Source organism: Typopeltis vanoorti, chromosome 19 (genome assembly GCF_054136105.1).
Source record: "Typopeltis vanoorti isolate ZY-2024b chromosome 19, IOZ_Tvanoo_1.0, whole genome shotgun sequence".
Classification (NCBI taxonomy): domain Eukaryota; kingdom Metazoa; phylum Arthropoda; class Arachnida; order Uropygi; family Thelyphonidae; genus Typopeltis; species Typopeltis vanoorti.
Window position 1 is genome coordinate 44,568,867 of NC_143567.1, and position 17,160 is coordinate 44,586,026.

A 17,160-nucleotide genomic window follows, 5' to 3' on the forward strand; every position below is an offset into this window, starting at 1 on the left:
GAACATGGGTACAAAGTTAAAGATGTGGTTGTGGCAGGACAAAGTGGTGGCATGCATAAAGGTAAGGATGACAGGTATGAATGGCAATCAGGACCAGGGAAATGGAAGTGGTCAGACTGAAGAGTGAGAGGTGTGGTATAGTAGCTAGAGTAGGGAATGTTGGTGCTGGTAGAATGGTGTCTTTGAGGCCATTCTACCAGCACCAACATTCCCTAGGTTATATTCATGTACAAATTCAAGAAGTAATTGAAATAAGAGAGCTGGGTTTGTTGCATTGATTGAGTAAGAAAAGCTGTATGCCCAAAGATAATGGGTAGAAGTGAAACGTGATTTTCTGAGGATGATGTGATTTCGGGGATAAAAATGGAAGGATATACAGTTTTCCTGAAAGAGAGGAAAGTAAAAATAGGATGGAGAGTGCTGTTAATGATTGCAGAGGAATTGCATGCACAGTGTGGAAGTTGACAGTACATGTGCATATTTTGAATCTGTGTGGTGTGAAGTCGAAATTAACATGATAGTATATATCTGATAGGATGCTGTTATAGGCCAGGAAATGTAGAGAATACTGATTATATAATGTTTAAGCATATTGGTTGAATATGTAAAAAGAAGGTGATCCTGATGGGAGACTTTCATTACAGTAATATAGAATGGAAAGAGGAGATACTGTACATGAACAAGGAAAGTGAGTTTGTTGAATTTCTAAGGAATAAATATCTTAAGCAGCATGTGACTGAAACAACTAGATGTTTTAGTATTTTTGTATTTGGTGATAATTCCACCAGTTATCACCAAATACAACTTGTTAATGTATTTGGTGAGAGTGATCATGAGGTACTTGCTTGGTAAGTGGCAAAACAAGAAATGATTACTGCCAAAAAAAAAACATATGGAATTATAAAAGGGTGATGATGGGGAGGTCTGTTAGCAGTTAGCATCAATATGTTTGGTAGATGAGCTGTGAGAAAAGATGTTGACAGTGTATGGAAGTTCATAAGGCAGCAACTGACACAAGCAGTGTATAACTGCATATCATGAGTCAAGCTAGTAATTAGAGTAGCAGTGAAAATGCTACAGAGGTACAAGACAGTTGGTGGTGATCTGATCCAGAAAAGAGTATAATGTGCAGGCTAGGAAGGTGATGAACATGGTAAAGAGGAAAAAAAGATTCGGTATGAGAGGAAATTGGCTGATCAAGTCGAGGTTAATTCAAGGAAATTCTTCTACTATATGACAAGCAAGAGAAAGAATAATTCAGGCAGTTGACACTGGTAGATATTCATGGCAGCAGAGTGACTGTTGCAAAGGATATAGTGGAATTATTGAATGAGCACTTTATCAGCATATATCATGCTGGTGTAAATGATGTATAGAAGAGAGGCAAGTATTAGGAGAATTGGAATTGAAAGAATCAGGTATTGATTGGTTTAGATGTTAATAAGACTGTCGGAATGGATGATATATCACCACACATTTTCAAGGAATGTGTGCAATAGTTGGCTGTGCCCTTGACCTGGTTATTTAATGAAAGTCTTGTGGATAATGTTCCTAAGGAGTGGAAAGAAGGCAAAATAGTACTCCACAGGTATGGTTCTAGGACAGAAGCTTCCAGTTATAGGTCAGTCTGTATAACTGCAGCTATAGTCAAAGTGTTAGAGAGATAGGTTAGGAATAGGATACAAGCTTGGGGTGATGGATATAGTATTCTTTATGATGGTCAGCATGAATCTGTAATGGATAGGTCTTATTTTAGCAATTTACTTGCATTTTATGATAAGGTAACGAATATGTTATATAAGGGAGAATCATATACAGTAATATTCTTAGACTTTGCAAACACATTTGATAGATTTCTGCGTGATACTTATCCTCTGCAGCTTGGTATACAAGCTATAGCGAATGGTAACAGATAGTACAGAGTCGTCCAATCTTAGGTAATCTGAGGGCCGCATTAAAAAAAAAAAAAAGATTTATCCGGGAGCCACATCACAATGCATATCTAGTTATTTGGTGAGCATCACAACACAACCTTGATAGCTGAACAAACAAACAACACTAATCGCGTGCTCACATTACCTGTGAGTGCCAGGAGCATCATGCACGTTGGAATAAAACCGTGTAAGAATGCTTCTTTGACACATCTAATATTTGAAAACATGTGAGTATATAGTGATGTAAAAACACCAAATAAAATTACCAACATCAAGATTATCGATTAGTGATAGAATTAAACTATCTAATACTCATTCAATTCAAATTATTTTACTTTTTCACTCGTGAAAATCAAAACCCACAGAATTGCCGCACAAAATCGCACTGCGGGCTGGATGCTGCCACATGCAGTGCTATCGACAGCCCTGAGATAGTACAGGTATCCCTTGCTTACTGCGGATTTGATTATCACGGCGAAATTAATTGTGACAATCCCTTGATATATGCGGCAAGAGTTTTGATTAACGTGCCTTGAAATTTACCACGCAAAATCATGCTCACGTCACGAGGCTGCTAACGTCCTGGTCATCCAAATTCTCTTAATGATCTGTGTGAGAATGTGAAAGTTTTATTTTTCCCACCAAATACAACATCATTGTTACAACCTATGGATATGAGAGTCATTGCAACTTTCAAAGCCTATTTTCTTAAAAAGACATTCTCAAAGTCAGTTGAAACAACATGCCACGAGGCTGAGTGCCATCCAGTTACTTCTCTGCTAGCATTAAGAGTGGGTGCATTACAAGCTCCAGTTGTTCTGTTGTACGTATTTACAAATTACGTTCCTTGTAAATTTTATAGCCCATTGATTATCTCGAAGAATAAGAGCAATCACACAACCAGGTTTTTTAAAAGATTTAAACGTGGTGAAAGTAAAAGTAAAATCGGATGCAAATTTGGTTTTAACAAGTCTACAATACGGACTATTTTATCCAAAGCTGATGAGTATTGCAAGCAAAGTAAAGTGACATCTACATCTGCAGGTATGCAATGCACAAGTAACCGGAGTGCTATAATGGTTGAAATGAAAGATTGTTGATTATTTGGCTGGAAGACTGCAATCAAAAGAGAATTCCAATGTGTCTATAATATCATGGCCAAAGCTCTAAGCTTGTTTTCAAGACTTAAAGAGACTAAATATAAAGAAGACAATTCAAAATTCGCAGCTAGCAAAGGCTGGCATGGAAATTTTAAACCTAGGGCTGGACTAAAGAATGTGAAAATTTCCCACCAAATACGACATCAGGTGAAGCTGCAAGTGCCGATAAAGATGCTGCATTCACATTTCCTGCTGAGCTGCAGAAAATTATCGAAGAAAATTATTACGATTACCGCCAAATTTTCAATGTAGATGAAACTGGATTCTATTGGGAAAAAAAATGCCATCTAGAACTTTTATATCAAAAAAAGAAGCGGTGTAGCCTGGCTATGAAGTATCAAAAGATCGCTTAAACTGTTATGCTTGGAGGGAATGATAATGGAGATTTTAAATTGAAGCCACTGCTTGTCTATCGAACTCAGAACCCAAGGGCTTTAAAAGGATGTAACAAGAACTCTTTACCTGCAATTTGGCGGGCGAATCAGAAGGCTTGGGTTAACCAAAGTCTATTCGAAGATTGGTTTAAGTCTTATTTTTGCCCGGCAATTGAAACTTATTGCAAGAGAAATAACTTATCTTTCAAAGCTCTTTTGCTTTTAGACAAAGCACCGGTCATCCAAATTCTCTTAATGATCTGTGTGAGAATATGAAAGTTTTATTTTTCCCACCAAATACGACATCATTGCTACAACCCATGGACATTGCCGTCATTGCAATTTTCAAAGCCTAGTTTCTTAAAAAGATTCTCAAAGGCAGTAGAAACAACAATGGGAGAAAATGTGATTATGCTCCACGAATTTTGGAAAAAATTTAACGTTAAACACACAATTGAGAACATTCGTGACTCGTGGGAGCAAGTGTCTTTGCTCCTTTTAGTTGCATGAAAGCTGTTTGGAAAAACCTTCTGCCAGAATGCACTAATGTCTTAGGTTGTTTTCAAAATCCTGTGAACAACGTGGTCAAAGAAATCGTTGCAATTGGTGAAGACCTCGGTTTTGATGGTGTTGAAGCAGAAGATGTTAAAGAATTATTGGATTCAAATTCAAAAGATTTCAATGACAATGATCTTCTTGAAATTGAACAATGCACATATGGAATGTGAAGATGAGGTTCCAAAGGAAATAACAGTCAAAGAACTGGATGGAATATTTTGCAGTTTAGAATCGCTTAAGCAGCAAGTAATGGATATAGATCCAGATGTTAATTGAAGAATGCTTGTTTGCTGAGGTCTGGAGAGTCATTTTGTTTGTTATCGTAGAATTTATGCTGATAAGAAAAAAACTAAAACTGTTCAAACGACTCTTTATAACTTCTTTTGATTATAAAAAAATTGCAGTAACTAATGTAGGTACAAGTATTTATTAAACATTTACTTTGCATTCATTTTTTATTTTTCCTAAAAGAGTACCATATAAATAAAACGAACTTTTAGTACAGTAATCAATCAGGGACAAATTGTAATTTTTTCCATTGATTATTAGATTTGATTAAAGTGATTTTGATATATGCAGTGACATCGAGGGGTTAATTAACCGCGTTAATCGAGGGATACCTGTATATTGGTTAGATGGATTGGCACTTGGCTCTCTGAACGATACCAACAAGTTGTGTATGATTATGCAGTGTCTCAAAAAAAAAAAAAAAGAGAAAAACCATTAGCATCCCATAGGGTTCTGTTCATGGACCCCTCTGTTTAACTTTGTAAATGATATATCGTGTGGACTGACTAGGGATCTTCAGTTGTTTTGTCGATGATACAAAGGTAGGGAGAATTCTAAGCAGCACTACTGATTTTAATTCCCTTCAGAAAGATTTGAATTGATTTTTAATTTGGACAAAGGAGTGGGGTTTTAGTTTTAATATTAATAAGTGCAAGGTGTGACATTTTGGCATGCATAAGGCTGTGTATTGTAACGATGGTGCTGTACTGCAGGAAGTGGATGAGATTTGGCAGTGATGGTCGACAGCAGACTGAAATTTAGAGTTCATGTTGCAAGTGTTTCGAAAACTGCACATCAAATTGCCACTATATTAAGAAGTACACTAACATGTAGGGATAAGGAGGTGGTTGTGCCACTGTATAAATCACTCGTCAGACCATACTTGGACTGTTGTGCTCAGATTTGATCACCTGGTTTTCAATGTAATGTGGAAACATTGGAGAGGGTCAAGAGACGAGTGACTAAGACAATATCATGACTCTGGAATGTGGAGAGAGGTTGAAGAAATATGGATTGCAGAGTTTAGTAGATGATAAGAGGTCATATGATAGAGATGTTTAAGTTAGTGAGAGAATTTTATTGGATTAATCCAGAGTGAGGGGATTATAAAAAGAGTAGAAGGTGAGAGGGGAAGAAGCAGAGACCATCCCTGGAAATTTGGTAAGAGTGTGAAGAGGAGTGTGAGGAGTAGATTTTTTATGTGGAGAGTTGTCACTGAATGGAACACATTACTGGAATATTAATGCAGGGAGTGTCAAGTATTTTAAGATTCAGTATGATAAATGTTGTCAGTTAAATGAACCTTCGACAATGAGTCTGCTTGCTCCATGCATGGGGTAATAATAATAAAATAATATAACCAAATTTTTTTCTTCCTTTTCCAGGTAGTTTAAAATTTAATAATTTTCTTATATGATAATTTTAATATTCATAAAGATTTTATCTGCAAATTTTAGCTTATTCATTATAATTTTCTGATAAAGGTTAGGGATGATGAAATGGAGGAACTGGATCATCAGTATCAAGATTGTTGCTTGTTGCCAGCAAAGGGAGGACCTGAAAATATAAATGGAAAAGTCAACATTCTTTTACAGGCCCATATTTCTAATGGTCGTTTAGATTCATTCTCATTAATTTCTGATCAGACATATATTGTGCAAGTAAGTATGTTTCTGTATGAGTAAATAATATGGAGGCAAACAAACAAACAAACAAACAAAATAATTTTCTTTACTAACATTGAAAATTATTAAGTTTTATAACTAAGGGGAGGGGAAATTCATAATTTTATTTGTAAAATTGTTTTAAGATATTTTTTTTTATCTGGATGATTACAGAATTCTTCAAGGATTATTCGATTTCTGTTTGAAGTTGCACTGCGTAAAAACTGGGCAGTTATGGCTGGTCGATTATTGCAATTAAGCAAAATGATTGAACAAGCACAGTGGGAACATGAATCTCCTTTACGTCAATTTCGGGATCTTCAGATATCATTAATATGGAAAATTGAATCACTAAAGCTTGATATTGAGAAATTAAAAGAAATGGATGCCAAAGAAATTGGTAAGTAGCCTAGCGGGAAACTAATTGTGATTCTTATTTTATTTTTTATGTTAATTCCAGGTGTGAATGGTTGTCAAACATTTCACACAAACCAAAATAATTGAATAGGTACAGTGGAATGTGGATTTCCTTTGCATCAATTTCATGATCTACGTATATCATTAAATATCAAAAACTAAATCACTGATGATAGACGTGTAAAATTGAAACACCGTTTCATGTCACCAAAGGCTCTCCACATTTATAACCATACTAGCTTCGCTATACTATGTGAACAGATTGCCGCCAACCATGTTCTCCTAGCCAACACAAACGAGGCTATTCATGTGTGAGAGGAAGAGCTTGCTGCTACGCTGAATGACGATCTTTGTGCGATCCTCTCAGATGTCTCTCGCTCTTCAGCAGAGAAAGAATTTAGTAAAATACGATGTTGGCACATTAAAAATTTTGAAAGTCTAAAAAAAAAAAAAAAAAAAAACTCTGCCTCCAAACCTCAAACACTGCTCAACATGGTAATTAACCTTTTTTCCATTACCCTGAAGCACTGCGCGCTTCCACGTGGCCACAACTTTGCTGTAGCACCGAAAACAATACCGTCTGAAGAAACAATGATTCAAGTAGAACATGGTATCCGCAACCTTCCCATCCATATTGCTAACAATATCAGACTGGATGTAGCCAGAGTTCTTACCAAAGCTAAACCACCAAAAACCAATCTATCTAAAGAAGAACTAAAAGCTCTACAAGAAATGAAGAACAACAGCAAAATAGTAAACACCAAAGCAGATAATGGAAATGCTACTGTGGTTCTTAACCAAATGGACTACACAGGTAAGCTTTCAGCTTTACTGTTAGATCGTTCTACCTACCTCCCCATTGAATACGATCCCACCAGCATCCAAATTAGAACACTCCAAAGGCTCCATAAGAAGGTTATTTCTTGGCCTGAGGAAGTGACTAGCAGACTAAAACCTTTCAACTGTAGACCCCCCCCCCTCGAATATATGGACTATCAAAAATTCATAAGCAGAATGTGCCATTACGTCCCACTGTGAATGGCATTATTCCCCCACATACAAATTAGCCAAACATTTAGCCAAAGTCGCACATTATACTGGCAACACACCATCACATATTAAAAACTCAGCCCACTTAAAATCCAGTATAGAGAACCTCTCACTCCAACACACTGACATAATGGTCAGTTTTGATGTCTCCTCCTTATTCACAAATGTCCCACTCAAAGATACCTTAGATCTCATCCAAACCAAATTTCCTCCTGATATCTCAGCCCTATTTCAGTTCACCATGAACTCAGGCTATTTAGTTTGGCAGGGAAAATTCTACAAACAGATAGAAGGTACAGCCATGGGTTCTCCACTCTCTCCACCCCTAGCAAACTTCTATATGGAGACTTTTGAAGAAAAAGACTTAAACTCATCCCCACAAAAACCCATTTTCTTACTATGTTATGTGGATGATGTGTTCACTATTTGGCCACATGGCTTAGACACACTCCACAACTTCCTAACACAAACAATCAACACCCCAGAATCCAGTTCACCTTGGAAAAAGAAAACAACAACAGTCTCCCATTTCTAGACACTCTGATTACATGCCAGCCTAATGGGATCCCTGGCTTTCTCTGTTTACAGAAAACCAATAGTTTTCTGTTAACAGAGAATACATTTATATACAGAGAATACTAGGTTTTCTGTAAACAGAAAATACATTCACCAGCAATCACATCCCCCCGCCCCCTCACAACAATATGGGATTATAAAAACCCTATATAACAGGGCTAAATTAATCTGTTCAGACAACAGTGCTCTAACTGCTGAACTTTAACCATATCCTTAACACCTTCTTAGCCAATGGCTACACCCCCAAAAAATCCAGAAAATATTAAAACCAGTTAACCCCCCCCTTTACACTAAATCTATCACCATTCCATATATATCCAGCACATGTCTGAAAAACTCACAAAAATCCTAAAAAAAAAATATGACCTGACTACCAGTTACCAACCACATAAGAAATTGGCATCCCTTATCCACTCCACCAAAATATAAACTGTCCTACTACGGCCAAACAGGCAGGACAGCTAATATCAGGATATCCGAACACAAAGACTACATCTGGTTTCACCAATACAGCCACTCAGGACTTGCGGACCATGCACTAGATACCCACCACAGAATACTCTGGAAGAAAGCCAATTTACTACACTGTAGCAAATATAAATGTGAATTATTGTTCCTGGAATCTTCTTCAGGTCTAAAAAAAACTTCACAAATCTCAACAAATTTGGGTACATGAGACTGCCCCCAAATTTGGGAAGCTTGCCTCCTTAAAATGTCAGCCCAACAGCCAAGACAACCCTTTTAGTCTGCTAGGAGCACCTTTAGGATTCTAGGACCAACGCCAGTTGCCTTCTTCAGCCTCATTTGCTCGTTGTTAGTGCCTGCGTGCACATATCATAGTTTTATGTTCCCAGAAGATGGCAATGTAACATTGCCAAAATATTGGAAGGTATTGATTAAAGTTTTTTTAATTAATATTTTAGTATACGTTGTCATTTCCTGAAAAATTTAAAGTCATTTGTATCTACAAGGATAGACATTCAGAAATTAAGAAAGAGATAAATGCTAAAGAAATTGATTAGATTAGAAGGAAACTAAATATACTTATTGTATATTGGGTTTTATCCTTTATCCAAGTGTTAGCAAGCAAAGTTTGCACCTGAAGTACTTTCAAGACTGGGGCAACTTATGGTAAAAGTGGTATAAGTTCTCATCACTTGCCTTAGTATCTCCCATAATGCTAAGCACATCTCCTTGCAGACATGCATAATGCTATGCATTAAGGGAAGGGCCACTATCCAGACTGGTTTCGACCTTTATTGAGGTCTCATCAGTGGAAGCCAGACCCAGAAGTGGTGATACTAAGGTGGAAGTAATGGAGAAGTCATATTTACCTATACGAGTTGCCAAAGGGTATCACCCCCTATTATTAAAATTCTCTGGATTAGAGATAAGTTTGTGGAAGTTTTTTCACTTTGCTATGCTACTAATTGTATATTGGGTTTTATCCTTTATCCAAGTGTTAGCAAACAAAGTTTGTGCCTTAAGTACTTTCAGGACTGGGATAATTCATGTGTAAGTTCTCATCACTTGCCTTAGTATCTTCCATAATGCAAAGCACATTTCCTTGCAGACATGTATAATGCTATGCATTAAGGGAAGGGCCACTACCTAGATTAAGGTGGAAGTAATGGAGAAGTCATATTTACCTATATGAGTTGCCAAAGAGTGCCCACTGATGAGACCTCAATAAAGGTTGAAACCGGTAGTGGCCCTTCCCTTAATGCATGTCTGCAAGTAGATGCGCTTTGCATTATGGGAGATACTAAGGCAAGTGATGAGAAATTATACCACCTTTACCTCGAGTTGTCCTGGTCCTGAAAGTACTTCAGGCACAAACTTTTTTTGCTAACACTTGGATAAAGGATAAAACCCACTATATAATTAGTAGCATAGCCAAGTGAAAAAACTTCCACAAACTTATCTCTAATCCAGAGAATTTTAATAATAGGGGGTGACACCCTTTGGCAACTCGTATAGGTAAATATGACTTCTCCATTACTTTCATCTTAGCATCACCACCTCTGGGTCTGGTTCCCACTGATGAGACCTCAATAAAGGTCGAAACCGGTCTGGGTAGTGGCCCTTCCCTTAATGCATAGCATAATGCATGTCTGCAAGGAGATGTGCTTTTGCATTATGGGAGATACTAAGGCAAGTGATGAGAACTTATACTACCTTTACCATGAGTTACCCAAGTCCTGAAAGTACTTGAGGTACAAACTTTGTTTGCTCTTGGATAAAGGATAAAACTCAATATACATACAATTAGTAGCATAGCCAAGTGAAAAAACTTCCTCAAGAAACTAAATATAATTCATATTTTATTTATTTTTTATGGTAATTCTATATGAGAATTTTTGTTGAGCTTACAGCATTCAAGACAGATTTGATAGATTTGTTTTTTCATTATTACTGTAGTTCACCATCATCCTGATATATACTCTCATCATATAATGAGGATGCTCTGTTAGTATTACCACATGATTACAATTGTATTATTAATAGCTTCCTAATTTTCTGTCATTTGTCATATCTTCGATATGGTCATGTTTAACATTTTGGTCTTTGGAGCACATCTAACTGCATCAGTCCACCCCCACCTGGATTTTGGTCATCTTCTGGGTCTTTGTTCCACTGTCCCGGACACCCAACACAAATCCATAGCTTAAAACTGGTTTGAACACTGCCTTGTGTACTGTTAGTTTGGTGTTTTGACTAATTTCTCTCTTTTAATTCAAGTAAATTTATTCAACTGGCTCCTCAACATTCTATTTCCATATTTAGTTTGCCATCTTCACTTGAACTATTGCCTGAAACTAAAAATTGTGCCTAAATATCTGAAATATTTTACTTGTTCTATAGGTTCTTCTTTGAGAATGCAGGTGATGCTTTTATTAAGGCTTTCAGAATTGGACTGGATTTATTTAGTAGTATAATATTATCTGCATAAAGAGCTCAGTTTATCATTATTATTCTTATCATCATCATCATCAGACCTCCATGGAGTCAAAGACTCATCTTGGGAGGTGTCTCTGTTACACACCCACAGCTCACCATTCCATGTCTGAAATGCACTCAATTCTCTGTATTCACCATATTCTTCAGGCAGTACTTCTCTCTCTCTTCCACACACACACACACCCTACTTATACAACTTTCAGGGATTGACCTCCTTGTCCCCCCCCCTCAACTCCCATCATTATATGAGAAACCTCTTCCATGTTAAATCTGATAAAAACTGCTTACCAACTTATTTTTCTCTATCAATCCCCCCCCCCCAGGGGAATATCAAATTCCTCTCTTGAGGAGGAATATGACAGAGACAGCATAAAGAGAGTCTGCATAAATCTTACCTGAAACACTTAGTAAAATAATTTCTCTGTAATTCTCACATTCAGCTTTATACACTTTTATATATATATAGATAGATGAGACCTTTGAGAGCTCTACTCCAATCATCTGTAATTTGACATTCTGACCAGCTCTGAATTATGCAGTGTTGCCACTGCAAAACTTTTATACGTCTATATTTAAGCATTTCTTTTCGAATATCAGCTGGCAATATGTCTTTTTCTACCTGAAATATTGACATGTATGTTTGCATTCCTCTTAAAAAATTTCTACTATTTATCTGTCTTGTTTGGTTTAACAGTCTTTCGATGTAAACTCTAGACATTTAAGATATCCCTATCTTTAGTGTTATGTCACCTTTATCATGTTTGGTTTCTTTACTCTTTCTTCCATTTCTAAGCATTTTCAATGGCCTCCAAAATATTTTGCTACCTTCCTGATGTTTATCTTCTAAATTCTTATGGAAGTCTTCCTCTGACTTTTTTAGCTACTTTTGTCACATTCACAAATATGAAATACCTTTATGAATTGCTCATTTAATATCTCAACTTTATCCTGTGCAGCAGTTATCCTTTTGCCATTTTCTTCAGTTAGTGTCATCCTTCTATAATAATTTTTTTTTCTGCTGGATACAATTGAAAAACTCTAGGGTTGTTTGGTTTCATTAGCTAACTGCTGCTCATACTGCACTTGTGCTACCCTTACCAATCGAGTCACCTTTCTTGTCTGTTCTTCGTACTTCTTATGCTATTGATTATTACCACTCATTCTATGCTGCTTCCATAATATCTTTTTACTCCAGATTTCATGTGTGGTGAACTTAGTCAGTCATCTACAATTAGATGAGAGATAAGACCTTAGAAATCTTGTTATAAAGAAGATTCATAGAATGAATGACAAATCTCATCTTTTATCATACCTTATTTAACCTTCTTATTCTTGGAATACATTTAGGCATTGTTTCTTTTAGATAGTTCTTGAATATCACATAAGCAGCATTGATTTTCTTTCCATCCTACTACTTTTTCCAAGATTAAGCTGCAAGATGCCTCCCAAGCTTTTCTTAATCACAAGCTTTGTAATTAGTTCCACATATATCCTTTCCTCACAAAAAGTCCTCATATAGCTGGCAACACTAGGTAATTACTGCATAGTCACTCTCACCAACCAGAGGGAGATTCTGCACCTCTGAGGAGATAATCAAATTTAAGACTCTCTATTCTTACTTGTCATCTGTTAGGTAGTTGTCCTTCAGAAATTTGAGAAATTCATTTTCTTTACTTCTGGATGCTATCTTCTCATTGCAGTCTGTATTACCATAATTAAAATCACCCATAATGATCAACCTTTTAATATTTGTTTGGCTAAGTTGCTTATACATTTCATTGTTACTTCCCTCCACATTACCAGCTTTATAGAAACATCAAGCTAAAATGTTTGTTCTCTCCATCTCTATCTTACACCATACTGCTTCAAAACCACTGCCATTATTTTATTTATTAATTAATAAGTTAATTAATTATAGTTTTGTTTTATATGGGTGTGTGTGATAGACTGAGTTATTTATTTTTAAATAAAACTTGTATATTTGTTTGAATTAGATATGGCCAGTAGAGTGCCTCTGCATGATAGAGCAATGGCAGCCAACATGTACTTGTTAGATGAATTGAATGTGTATGATTTTGTACACAGTCTCTCTCACACACACACAGTGTGTGTGAGAGAGAGAGAGAGATGTATTTGTCACAAAAGTTATAGGATTTGTGGAAGGAGAGCGAAACTGGTGAGTGTTTTGAGAACGAGTTCTACTTGGTTGAATAGAACAAAGCACATGATAGTAGAGTAGGCAGTACTGACAGTAAACTGGAAAATGTTAATATTAGAATTAATGTCGAACGTGCTATGGTGGATCATCAAGAGGACCAATAAGGAAATCATCAAGACCAATAAGGAGATCATCAAGAGGACCAATAAGGATCATCAAGAGGACCAATAAGGAAATTCCTTGCTTACATGTAATCTTTCACAGTATAAAGCATGAAATTGAAAAATTGCAGAAACATCAAGAGATTAGCAGAACTGAAAAGTGAAAAAAGCAGGATGCCTGAATTAAGAAAGAAGATGATATGAATAAATGAGAGAAATGGAGCCAGGAGAAAATATATAAGCATGATAAAATCTTGTTTCCATGCAAAAATTAACAATATTGGTGATGTTATCAGGATACAGAAAGGTAAGGTGAAAGAATTAATTGTTTTGGCTGGTACTAATGACCTGAGAGGTGAGAAATATTCTATGAGAGAGGATGTCAAGCAGTTATTGGGAGAAGCAAAAAAAAGAAGAGCAAGAAAGTGAAGATTGTGAGTCTTCTTCCACACTATGATAGAGGCGAACTGAGGAGGAGGTCGTTGATAGCAAATAAATCAATACTGAGGTCCTGCACAAGAAGATGAAATGTCGAGTTTGTGGTTGATTTGAATTTGACAGACGGAATGCTTTATACACTGGTGTCCAAAACCTAAGGATGAACACTATTTCTGAAGATTACAACCACAAATTCAGATGAATCAGCTTGTGGCAATTTGGGTAACTGATGATTTTGAGTGGAAAGCATTTACACATTCAAATTTTTGAATCATGTGCAATGGGGTCATGTGGTAGCACTCAACAGGATAAAAGGCAAAAGGCTGCGCTAAGCAAATTGTGTTTGAAGGAAGCTCTTTTCATGAAGGAATAAAGTTGCAAACTTGGATGCCTTGTAAGGTTTCAAAGACATCATCTAGATCAGTGTTTCCCCAACCTTTTTGATGTCGTGGACCCCCTGTAGCGAATGTTAATTCACCGCAGCCTCCATAAAATCCAAAATGGAAATTTTTTATATTTTACATATCATAAAGATGAAGTAATAAATTACAATTTTACAGCACTAAATGTGTCATTTATGACAATGCAATACTGTTATAAATGGAGATATTCGGAAGAATATGAACATATCAATTAGGTCTAATATTATGAATTTAACACTCGCCTAATGTGATGCTGGTGCTGTTTTTCACATGTCAACTTTCGCATGTCAGGATCAAAACTGGATAATTTCAGACATAGATCTGGCTCCACGTTAACTCTGTTCCTATATTTGTTTTTCATATATACAAGATGAGAAAATGTTGTCTCTCACAGATATGTAGTAGCAAATGGCAACAGATGTCTTACAGCCCTTTTGGAAATTTCAGGGTAAACAGACTTAGCTTGGAACCAAAACTCCAGTAACGGTAACGAAGGAAACAGCATTTTGAATGCCGAATTACAGGACAGCTCAATAAGTTGTTCTCCTTCGACAGAAGGAAGTTCATGTTCCGGGTCTAGAAAGAGAGTTTTCATCCAGTCATTTTTTTTTTTTTTTCAGGATAAATCGGAAAGTACAGACGTAGTTGAGATGCCAATGACCTCATATGTTCAGTCATACTTTCAGCAACATCACTAGAAAGGGGTTGTTCATTGAAATCAATGAAATCACTCAGTGTGTGAAAGGAATCATATTTTCCTTTCTCGATATGGTTGCACCACAAATTTAACTTCTTGATTGTTGCCTCTATCTTGTCTTGCGCAGAAAACACGATGACAGATGTACCTTGAAGGCTCAAGTTAAGATTATTCAAGATGTTAAAATGTCTGCCAAGTAAGCAAGAGATGAGAGCCATGTGAAATCATTTAAATAGTGTGTTAACTCAAATTTAGAGTTCATGAAGAAAACCTTGCTTCTTTGTCACGAAGCTCAAATAACTGCATCAGAATCTTACCCCGGGACAGCCATCGGATTTCTGAGTGCAATAATAAGTTTTGTGATCACTTCCCATTTCATTACAAAGTGCAGAAAATAACCGGCTGCTAAGAGGACGGGCTTTAATAAAATTGACAAATTTTTACTGCCTCTCTAGAACGGTTTTCATTTTGGAGGGCATATGGCATGTAGCTAGTACTTCGCAGTGTATACAACAATGTGTTGTATACACTGTGCATCTGTGCTGATACGTACATGTTTTTGCCATTGAAGTTTATTTGTAGTTATGAAGCCATTGACAACTTTGTAAAGGGCTTCAGCATTTGTATGAAGAGGTAACGATTCACAGAACAAAAAATCTTCACAAACTTTATTTTCGTGTTCATATCGCACAAAAGCTAGCAAATTAGCATTATTTGAAATATCGTGGCTTTCACCCAACTGCAACGCAAAATATTCACTATGGCATAACCGTTCTAGCAAAATATCTTTCACATTTTGAGCCATCTCGTCGATTCTTCTTTTCACAGTATTTGCAGATAATGGTATTAGAGACACCTCGTTGACATGTTTTTCACTAAACGAGTTCTTTGTTATCGCTTTTGTCACAGGCAAAATTAAATCTTCCCCAATTGTATGGGGTTGTCCATTTCTAGCGATCAGAAGGACGACTTTGTAAGAGGCAAGAACAGCCTTTTCTTGCCTCTTACATTTCATTTTTTGTTCCACACACAATGTCCTTAACTAAATTCTGTGAACCACAAAGTTGCAGTTTTTTATTTTGAAAATATTCTATTGGCTTATTAACTGATTCGTCATGTTTTGTTTCAAGGTGGTGTCTCAACTTCGACGGTTTCATAGATTCATTCGATAACACTTCGCAACAAAGAACACACTGTGGTCCGTCTTTATTCAGAATGGAAAATCCCATTTGCAAATAGGATGGACAATCTTTGCATGATTTTTTGAGGGAAGGAACTTTATCTGCACTAGTACTATTTTCGACAACACTAGATCCACTCAGATTATCATCTGTCTTGCATTTCAACGATCCACACTTTAATCACCGATCCATATCTAAATAAGATCATGAACAAATTGTAAATCAGAAGTTTCGTTGTGAACTCAATTATTTGACCAAAAGCAGAAAAACTGAATATTAAACCAAGAAAAACACACTTGTATAATATTATCAAATTTATAATGTTATAAATCTCAAACCAATGTAATATTATAAATTATAATTTATTAAATTAAATTAAATTGTAAAGTGTTGTTATTCACCTCTGCTTTACAAAGGGAAGAAGTAACGGTACTAACATTCGGGTTAAATTTTACTTAAACCATTGTCCTCAAGAGCCAGAGATATATATTGCAAATATCCCAGGTGTGAGCAACATCATAAGATAAAGTTTAATGAAAATAAACTATCCTGCTGACCCCCGGGGGTCCGCGGACCACAGGTTGGGAAACACTGATCTAGATGATTTCATGCGGGAAGAATTATTGGAAAGTTTGAAGAAGGCTTTAGAATTACTGATAGTGCCAGAGAGTTTGGAATCTCACATAGTGTTTTATCCAAGCTCTGGGCAGTATTTCAAATCAATAGAATGTGTTCCAGACATTTGCTAAGTGGTTGCTTTCGCTGTACCATGGGGCATGAAGACAGATTTTTAGTTATAACAGCAAAATGTAATCCACACATCATGGCAGGATATCTCTGCAAGTCAGCTCCATTCAAGCACAGGTCCTTTCATGGAGAGAGTGGCATGTGGACTTCTCCCTATGAGGATAGATTCAGATGAGGGTTGCAAAATTTAGTTGATAGCCAATGAAGAGGTGATATGATAGAAATATTTAAGTTACTTAATGGGTTTTATGAGATCGATGCAAGAGAAATGTTTCAACACATGGCTAGAGTAGGCAGAACAAGAGGTCATTCCTCTCTAAGTTGAGTAAGAGTAGTTAGTAAGGGATAAGGGCACGAGGACTAGATTTTTTGCC

The 17,160-nt window shown here is 36.4% G+C and overlaps 1 protein-coding gene across 4 annotated transcripts in view; it reads left to right on the plus strand.

Moving 5' to 3' along the window:
- obe (activating signal cointegrator 1 complex subunit obelus) overlaps positions 1 to 17,160 on the plus strand; it is a 596,544-nt gene that overhangs the window by 293,398 nt on the left and 285,986 nt on the right. For all 4 annotated transcript variants that reach the window (XM_090409638.1, XM_090409636.1, XM_090409637.1 and 1 more), the window contains 2 exons: positions 5,799 to 5,975; positions 6,153 to 6,378. In XM_090409638.1, coding sequence (XP_090265764.1) covers positions 5,799 to 5,975; positions 6,153 to 6,378 — 403 coding nt within the window. The remainder of the gene's footprint in view (positions 1 to 5,798; positions 5,976 to 6,152; positions 6,379 to 17,160) is intronic.